This window comes from Hydra viridissima, unplaced genomic scaffold (assembly GCF_058129835.1).
Source record: "Hydra viridissima isolate aposymbiotic clone 2 unplaced genomic scaffold, HvirCarnegie_v1 scaffold_16, whole genome shotgun sequence".
NCBI lineage: Eukaryota > Metazoa > Cnidaria > Hydrozoa > Anthoathecata > Hydridae > Hydra > Hydra viridissima.
This window is the reverse complement of record NW_028324315.1, coordinates 779964-789759: the sequence shown is the minus strand read 5'-3', so window position 1 is coordinate 789759 and position 9796 is coordinate 779964. Positions and strand designations below refer to the sequence as shown.

Genomic DNA, 9796 nt, shown 5'->3' with positions numbered 1-9796 from the left:
GGAATTTATCATGTTGACATAGTCACCAACGGATTGCAGAGGGTTAGAGTGTAACTTTACTTCGCTCCGCTCTTTTTAGTTTTACTGAAGAATTGGGAAGAGCGATGCTAATTTACGACCGCGTGGTTACCTTAACCTTTCCAAAAATAGCAAGCCAATCACATTTAAAGCGAGAATACTACCAATCAAATTGCACTGTTCCAGTTTTTTTTTTTTTTGAATTTATACCAGCTCATTATTTACGTTTGATCATTCCTGGTAGTTTCTACGTGGCGTTCAGTCACACGATCCTACGTAAGTGTTTCTAATTAATTGTTTTGCGGGATCATCTAAGTTGTACAATTTCTTTTTAATAGTTATGTTTTTATTTCTCATAATTTATTGTATTTAAGATAAGGCGAGATAGAGGCGAATTTTTAAACTGGCGCTCGTTTAGTTTGTTTCGAATACCATAATGTGCGTGATCCAAAAACACGAGCTCAATTTTTTGTAGGCATACAATCTGAAAATAATCATTGTAACTAGAATAATTTTAATGACACAAGTTTTAGAGAATTTCTGTTACATTTTCTGTTACATTTTCAAATCTCAGTTGTTTTTTTTTTTTTGTTTTTTTTTTTATCGGAACTAATTTTTCTAAATTGATTTCTTTTTTCGTTTACGCGAAAAGATTTCAAAATTTTCTGAATCGTTACTCGTTTGTTAACTTACCGAGGTATTGATCTGTTAAGCGACCTAAATTCAAACACACTGGATTCCAAGTGCAAATGTATAAAATTTGCCGCCTTTTCTAATTGTAAATTTTAATTGAGATGATTCTTCGTTAAACTTTTCATTTATTTTATTTATTTTCATTTATTGTGTTTGTAAAAGAATAGACAGCAAGATCGAGTAGGAATTTCAGATTTTACTCGATCCTACTGTAGAGTCAGCAATTATTTTTGTGAATAATTGTTAGTGCAGATGCTTGGATATGCGCTTGTGCATTTGGGAGCTGGTATAAAAACAGTAATAGATTTCTTAAGTGAACAGTGAATGAAATGGCTAGTCTTTTTAATTTGCTAAAATTGCTACATTCCTAGAGCACTAACCAATGTTAATTTGATTTAAAGAGCTCTAAGTTAGTGCCATTCCACTTTCTGAATTTGCATTTCCAACCTACCTAAGGTACTGAACATTTAAATTTGATTGCTACTGACAAACGACTTCGCGCTTCTCATGCAGACTGCACCGTTACAATGACAGTCTTCTTTCCGCTGTAACGTTTTAGTCACGCGCTGGTGGTGCAACGACCGCATTCAATGTAAACTAATTTAAACAGTTCTCAATTTATAAATCCAAAGTTATTCCATAAAATACCACACCCACCTTAAATTTTACAGAATTAATGTGATTTAATCACAAATCAGGTGCGATTATTCTTATTTATTATGTTATATTTTTTCATTAAGTACTAAACGAAAACAATGTTAATTACTGTTTTAGCTTTTTCACCACGCTTTTCTTTTCTATTTTTAGAATGTTGTATCAATCTATTTTATGGTTTACCGTTGGCATGTTTTTAAACAATTCTCCATGTATGTATCAAATGTTTGTTTAAAATTCTTGCATAGCATTTTTTTTTTTTTTTAATGTATATAAAAAAAGAAGTTTTATGTGCATTAATTAGATTAGTCATAAATATTACAAATGAAAACATTTTGCGTGTCTAAACGATTTTAAAATAAAATATTAGTTATAAACAGTTTTTAAGTTTACTAAAAGTAGTATTGCTATTTTTATTAACCCTTAATTTATTAGCTATTTCCTAACGTGAAGTGACAACTTTTGGCAATCGCGCGATACTCGTTTTGGCAATCGCGCGATACTCGTTCTGTTGACCTATTCTTGGATATAAAAACTTTAACTCTCCGGAAAGTTTTTCAGAAAAGTTAAAAAAGAAAATATTATCTGTTTTCAAATGACTGAATTGCTTCTATCTTTAAAAAAAAATCGGTAGATAAAACTTTCTTTACGTTTTAAAAAAGTTCAGATCAAAGATAATTCTGCTATTGAAAATGGTATTTTGATTAAGTCACTCTACTCTGGACATTTATGGATGCTGGGACTCGCGGTCTTTTGTGCTGGAAAATGACTTAGCGATGTCTATTCGTTAGCGTTATTTTCTCATTTACTCTTCAATTTAGTTGCTTCAATGGAAAGTAATTGCCCCATACACTTTTAAACTAGAGTTATTTCATATCTTAACATCGGTTTAACAAAAAATTGAAGATTTTACAAACTGTGTTTAAGTTTAAAATATCTAATTGGTTTTTATTTGGAAGTTTGTTCGGCTACTGGCACTTTTGTTTTTCGGATTATTAAAATAATTTTAATAGCAAATTCATCTACAGTAGACATGCGCTTTAACGAACGCGCTAAAAACAATCCGAGATTAGGAATATTTACTTTTACCTAAAATATTCATACAGAAAGTTAAGTGCCGATTATTCTGTCTGATGAGCATTCGCTTTATTTAAATGAGAAGCTGTAAATAAACATTTACATAACAAAAACAACTACAACAAAAAATAAAGAGCGTTGGGGCCGATGACCAAAATTCTACATGGTGTTGTATCTGGTCAACATGCTGTGCACTGCTATCATATTCTCATTCCCTCTCTCATGTTGTGTCAAATCCTAAATGCTAACTGAGGCTGTTAACATTCTTACATGCCTTAAGTAGTTTGGGTAATTTTTTTTTTTTTATGTTTTTGGTATTTCAACTAACCATTTCAAGTTTTATACCATTTTAATCTTATACTATTTTAGATAAACTATTGAGCTAAATAATTTTCCAGTAAAAAGACATTCCAACTTCTATCACCAATAAAGAAATTTATTGTCAGTCACAAAATGTACCATGCATTAAATTTAATATTAAGTTTTGTTTCTAAAATTGTAGAACTTATAGAAATGTGATATTCTAATTTTTAACACTAAATTTTTAGTTTAGTTTAATATCTATAGTATGGTGCTGCTCATTGCTTATCTAACAGTTTTGAACTTTCAAAGTTTATTGTAAAAGTATGCTGTATGAAATGCAAACAAATACTTAATACAGTTCACGTTTCATTTTTTGATAATCATTTCAGATGTCCTTCAGCTTTCAAACATCAGAGCCAAATTTTCTATGTAATGGATTTTAAACCACTCCTTTTAAAAAATAATTTTTCCCTTTTTTTGACTGACTGTCTTAATTTGCTAGTCCAGATAATCTTAGAAATGTTCCATAGGGTTCTGGGGAGTTTTGAATTATTGTGTTTATTTCAGATCAATTTTCAGACTAATTTGGCTTTATGCTTCTAATTTTACCCTATTGCTTCATGGTTCCAATCACATTTTTAGGGTCAAGTTATGTGTTAGATAAAATTAGTTTTTAAGTAATTTTCAGAATTTGCCACTGTTTACACTGTCTTATTTAAAAATCGCTTCTCACAACTGTTTTGATTATTCCTACATCATGCAGCACTTAGTTGAAGAGTCAGGGGTGCAAGTCTCTTTAGTCTCTTCCAAGACTATTTGGAGCACTGGTCTTTGAAGATTTTTATTTATAGAATCTGGTTGTAGATATTCATAGGCATCAACTATAGGCGTTTTTGTATTTTTTCTGTAGACCTTATTTTTTCAATGGTTTTTTTGAAGTATAGCTTTCAGTGTATTAACTACTTTGTAAGTTTAATTCTCTTCTGTAAAATGATTGACTCCCTTAAAATCCATGTATGGTTTTCTTTGACTGTATAAAATTGACCAATTAACAAATTTAGCATAAAGTCTTTTGCTAGTACATTTTAATGTAACACTTATTAACAACTAATAAAAAGTCTTTTTTCAGCTTAACTTATTTTGGAGTTATTTTTCAGGTTGTACTCACTTTATAAAAGAGTTGGAGACATGTATTGTGACTTACAACACCTCATTTACACTAAGCTGTGTTGCAAATGAAATCCCTGCTCCTTATTATGATTGGTATCTCAATGACACTCTTATATCTACAAAGTAATGTTTTTTTTTCTTAACATCTTAAAAAAGAGTAAATTGCTCTAATAACATGTAACTATATTTAAGTGGAATGTATTTATATAGCTTAAATAACATGTAAAACATTGTCAACAATTTTTTATAATAGATTAAATTCTAGGTTTAGTTTTTTTATGCAAGTTAACTATGTTGACAATTTTTCGTGTAATTATAAACATTAAGCTTGATAGTTCAGATGCTTTATGAAGACTGTTAATATAATTACTTTTTAAGTTTAAAATAAAAAAAAGTTAACTTCTTTATATTTAGTGGTGATTTCACAATAAATGGTGGTAGCTTGACTGTTAGCTTAGCAAAATTCAATCACTCAGGCCTTTACATGTGTGTTACAATGAATGATATTCAGAAAGGTGTTTGGGCAAATGTATCAACAGGTTTTGTTAATATTGAAGGTATGGTTGTATTTTTTCCCCTTTATTAAAGTAAATTTGAAAAACACAAATCTAAATTGGTGTTTTTATTTTACAGTAAAGCAATATTTTTTTTGTCATTAAAAGCAGTTATAGTATTAAAAACTAATTGGACTTACTTTTTACCAGCAAATATACCAGAAAAATCTCAACATGTGCTCCTTTCAAAGACTCTTCCAGACTCACCCACCTTTTGCAGCCTTTTTGGTCATCCTGATCCCAAAGTTGTTCAAAAGTATTTTAAGTATGCTCTTACTAAAGCTGAAGGTAGATTGGTAGTGCACCAAAATGGAAATTCGAAAACTAATGAAAGCCAAGAAAAAAAAGTCAGACAAAACAAGTGTGCTCCCTTAGATATCAAAGAAAATGCATCAGAAGTAGTCATAGATATTGGTATTGTTTATCTTATTAGTCTTTCTAAGCATATTCATCTAGCAATCCTTAAAAATGATTTTGTTGCATACAAAATGTTTTCCTTCTTATCAACCTCACACAAATTTGGAAAAATTTTAGAAATAGATCTTTTTAATGAATAATTTTTGAATTATCTTTTTGTGATTTTCTGCTATTTATAAGTGAAGGTTTAGATCAATATTCAGTCAACTAATAGAATGAGAGCAAAAAATTTTGTGGTATATGTTTTTATTAAGTAAATTTTAATTTCAATTTGATTGAAAGTTAATGTTTTTATAGATAAACTCAGCATCAAATATCCTAAGAATCGGATCTTCAAAGAGCTTACTCCGCTAGCACAACTTCTTTGTGATGCTATATATAAGCCCTCTCTGGCTGAAGTTTTTGAATGGTATCGTGACAGCCAAAATCACACACATTCAAAAAGACAAGTGATTGAACCTAGTCAAATTTTACATTTGGAAGAAATCTTAGAGATGGATGGAGAAACCTATCTTTGCAAAGTCTTTGGTATGGATGGCAACAAAATTATTTCTACAGATGCTGTTGAAATAATATGTAAGTTATCTGTCTGCTTTAGTTTTAGTTTATATAGTGATCTATATGTTTACTGTCAAGCACTTAAAATTTTTAAAAATCTCACAACAGTCTCCTCTAATCAATAATCACTTTCATATAACAGACTCAAATCTTTTTTAGGTCTGTTTTAGCAAACCTTAATTTGATATCTCAATACCTTTTAGCTCCACCCACTGACTTAAATTTGAGTGGCAGCTGTGAGTCTGCAAATGCATTTCTCTCATGGAAATCTATGGAAAGTTCAGCCAAAACCCAGTTTGTTGTAGAGTACGCTGCAGAGTATGCCACAGGGTATGTTGCAGAGCATGTTTCAGAGCATGATATAGAGTATACTCCAGAGTATTCTGATGTGTGGAATTTTTACAAAATAGTTGTAAGAGAATGTTCTGAAAGCTCTGTGGAGTTGGATTTTAAGCAACTACCTCGTTCTGCACACTTAGTGTTTCGTGTGAGCACTCAAGTTTATGATATTTATAATCAGATAATTGCAAGTAGTCCTGGGAATGTTATTAGTGAAATATGTATTACACCGCCAGGTTGTAAGTACTTTTTTTTTCTAAACTGCTTTAAAAGATAGTTGTTATAGTGCTCGACATCTAAGAAACGCTGGAATTATATTATAAAATATTTTTTTCTAACTTTGCCAACTAAAGCCAAATAACATCTAAGTTTGAGAAAGTAACCTCCAAATATCCAAAAATATATTCTGCCTATTTATATTTGCATGTAGTCAATTGTAATGGTAATTATGAATAACTTATAGAAATCATGAGTAGTTAGAATAAAAGATTGTTCAAGTTTCTTTAGTGTTTTATACTTTATATTTCACTTTTTTTTTTTTTTTTCCTTCAAAGTTCCCTTAATAAATCCTCAAAACCTAAGACCAGTCACCACATCAGAAGGACGTTTAAAGATCAAGTGGGATGTATGCTATTTTTTAAATTAATGTTTATGTGTTAATTGTTTTATACATTTGGAATAAAGAAACTGAAAAGAGATTGTCACACCAGTTTACATATTAAAAAATAAATCATGTTGTAATAATAGACACTATGAAACAAAATCTTCAGCTTTTAGGATCCAATTGGTTAAGTAGTGATTTAATAGGCAATTTTGATACTTTATAGTATTTTTTAGACCTATTGATAAACTAGTGGCTAGAAGAATGATTTGCTAGCTTAAGTGTTTGAGTTTAGTTCTAAATTAAGGTTATATGGTGGGGTGTGCTCACTATTGAGTTTCTTATGTAGTCTTAGATATGATAAACATGAAAATAAAGAAGCAACTTTTACTATGTGCACATCTCTCAAGCTCATGATTGGTGTACTGGATGAGATTTTTTAGTTAAATACCTGGGTTGGAATTAATTTGAAAAGCTAATACCTTACAGATTTACAGGCAACATCCTATATTTTGTGCACTCGAAGAAATATTTTGTTTTTTTAAAGTGCTTCTTTATTATCACCTCGAACAAATTTTTATTTAACATCAATCTATTATTAGCAAATTTCTCATGTAATTATTAATCTACATTATTTTCATTTCAGAAGTTGGATCCCTTGGACCAACCCGGGCCTGGTTTTTTGTTAGTAATAAACTATACAAAATATGGTGAAGCTATAGACAATCAAATAAAGGTTAATGGAAACATTACTGAGGTTGAAATACCTCATAGCAGCATTGGTAATGAATATAGTGTGAAAGTTTTTGCAGCCAATGACTATGGTAGAAACCCAGAAACAGTAGAGCTCAATATCACCTTGAGAGGACAAGGTAGTTATTGACTGTTATTACAAATATACACAGAATTTTTATGTATGATAAAGTTTTAGTTATACTTAAATTTTATCATTAATTAACATAAATTTTTTAAGTTGCTTATTTTGCAAGCTAACTATAATCATTTGTTTTATGTTTTTAAAAAGCTCCCTTTGTAGCTGTCAGTAACTTTCGAGAGCATTCAGTGTCACACTCTTGTGTTGATTTGCTATGGGATAATATACCATCTGTATCAAACTACAGGGTGAGTTTTTAACCATTATAATTAAGCTTTTTATTTAATAATGTTATTGATGTAATATTAATTCTGTTTTAAATTAGGTATTCTGTGAAAAGCTGTCTAGAAACGGTAGCAGTTTAGAAGAAAATTTTTACACTGTATTAGCGGTTAGCAGTGCAACTATATGTGGTTTGATGCCAGCAACCAATTACAAAATTGCAATAAGTATGTTAAATGGAAATGTACCTGGCCCTTTAAGTGGATATATCCATATTAGAACATTGGATAAACCATCAGGTTAATGGTTTTTTTTTTTTTAAAGTCTAATTGAGCTGTAAATTACAATTATCTGGCTGAAAAAAGTACTGCATGTTCTTAAGAGTTTTAGTAATTTTTTTGTATAGATGTTGATATGCCACATGGAACAGTAAGAATTTTTGGAGCTGTTGTCTATCTGACATGGAAGCCAGTAACACTTATGAAAAATGAATTTCTATTTTCTTATATTGTGCAATACTACCAGCATGGTAATTCTTCCTCTAAGAAAGCAATCACACTAAGTGCTATGTCGAGTGAGGTCTACATAACAGACTTAAAGGGGTCAACTAACTACACAATTGAGGTAGCGATGAGAACTCTATCTGGCAAAGGGAAACCCTGGGTTATCAAAAGTGTTTGTGTTGGATTGCCTGGAGGTAAGCCTCATCTACTTTGTTACATACAATTTTATCGATTCTACCAAAATTACAAAATGGCTAACTTTTAATAAATTTATAGCACCAGGTCAACCAGCTGCACCTAAAGTAGTCTCGTTAAGCGAAACAGTTCTAAATGTCACATTTAGTCTTCCAAAAAATTATAGCGGTGACCTCCCCAGCCAATATTTTGTTTACTACCAACAAGCAGGTAATAATTGTATTTATGATTTAATGTTATTTTCTGTCTGCAAAATATCAGTTGGGTTAGTTGTATGTAAAAACAGCATTTTGTATGTGTTAATTTATAATTGATATTGTTTAAGTTAACCTGTTTAATTTTTTTTTTTTTTTTTTTTTACAGGTAGTAAGGAATTACTTAATAAATCAGCGAAGTATCCTGAGCACCCCTGGGTTTTGTTAAATTTTCTGAAGAGCACAAGATATAGGATTTACACAGTCGGAGTAAATATAATTGGGGAAAGCATCAAGAGTAATTATACAATAGGTTGTCCGCATAATCCAAAGAAATCTTCTAAAGCATGTTTTCTTATAGAAAGTGATTATCACTTTCTCCAACTATCGTTATCCGCTATAACATGTGCTGCAATTTTATTTTTATTTATTCATCATTTTGTCACCAACTGGATTATTAAATGCATCATCACCCCATGCTCAGGTATGCAATTCACTTTTTGAGATTAGTACTAAGACTAAGTATTTATGCAACTAAATTATCTTGTATATCTCAGTTCGTGTGGAAGAAGGCGAACAGCAAAGAGAACAGCAAAGCGAACATCCAAGTGAACAGCTCAGCGAACATCCAAGCGAACAGCTCAGCGAACATCCAAGCGAACAGCTCAGCGAACATCCAAGCGAACAGCTCAGCGAACATCCGAGCGAACAGCTTAACGAACAGCTCAGCGAACCTCCTACTCATCTTAAGGATTTGAGTCCTGACCTTAGGACTCAGCCCTCTGAGTATGATTATATGATTGATTTTTACTTTTCTCAACTTGCAACGAGGAGGGGAATTGAGTGAAACAATACTTTTAGTTACGTTCTTTGTTGGTATGTTGCACTTGTACATTTAGAAACGAATCCAGCGTTTAATGGATCATTGACGATATCTAGTTTGAATTTGGCAAATGAAGGTGTGACAGGTTTACCCAAAAACTTTCAGATGATTGAGATGGATTTGTTCAACTCATGATTTAAATACAAGTTTTGGTTCTGTATCAGAAGGAGTTTTTATTTTTATTATTTTTTTTTTTTCTTTCTATTAAATTCCACCGTAAAATAGTCCAATTTTAAAGATGCGACTTTTTCCCCCTTCGATCTTCAATTACTAAACTGATAAATTAAAATTAATTATAATTGAGAGTGCCAATTAACACACAAAGCTCGTTGCTTTTTAAACTTTCACTGTTTTCATGTGATCCGTATCTTCACTTTATACATCAATAGGAGTCCGTGACAAGTAATTTTAAAGTTCAAATGAAAAATCTTGTTTTGATTAAAAAATTAAACTCCTATGTACGCAGAACACGGTACAAACTTAACAGCCAAGTTTTCTAAAATGTGTATAAGCTGGGCAGAAACTTAGTGGATATTTCACA

General features: G+C 30.9%; 1 protein-coding gene across 4 annotated transcripts; it reads left to right on the top strand.

Moving 5' to 3' along the window:
* Positions 1–205: 205 nt before the first annotated feature.
* On the top strand, positions 206–9415 carry LOC149877212 (neuronal cell adhesion molecule-like). Of its 4 annotated transcripts, XM_090074005.1 has the most exons (16): positions 206–294; positions 1519–1577; positions 3903–4038; positions 4330–4472; positions 4620–4883; positions 5184–5462; positions 5648–6022; positions 6338–6408; positions 7031–7256; positions 7409–7506; positions 7584–7779; positions 7887–8177; positions 8260–8388; positions 8542–8856; positions 8930–9158; positions 9272–9415. In XM_090074005.1, the coding sequence occupies exons 2-16, from the start codon at positions 1520–1522 to the stop codon at positions 9288–9290; spliced, it is 2829 nt and encodes a 942-aa protein (XP_089930131.1). In that variant the 5' UTR covers positions 206–294; position 1519; the 3' UTR covers positions 9291–9415. The 4 variants fall into 4 exon arrangements, with proteins under 4 accessions (XP_089930131.1, XP_089930130.1, XP_089930133.1 ...); XM_090074004.1 differs by having other exon boundaries at positions 8930–9415; XM_090074007.1 differs by lacking the exons at positions 206–294; positions 1519–1577 and adding an exon at positions 2452–2730.
* The last annotated feature ends 381 nt before the right edge of the window (positions 9416–9796 follow it).

Excerpts from the sequence above, each read along its gene's own strand:
- LOC149877212 (XM_090074004.1), top strand. The coding sequence starts at position 1,520 with ATGTTGTATCAATCTATTTTATGGTTTACCGTTGGCATGTTTTTAAAC. Across the intron at positions 4,473-4,619 it reads AGGTTTTGTTAATATTGAAG|CAAATATACCAGAAAAATCT; the intron begins GTATGGTTGTAT and ends ACTTTTTACCAG. Across the intron at positions 8,389-8,541 it reads TGTTTACTACCAACAAGCAG|GTAGTAAGGAATTACTTAAT; the intron begins GTAATAATTGTA and ends TTTTTTTTACAG.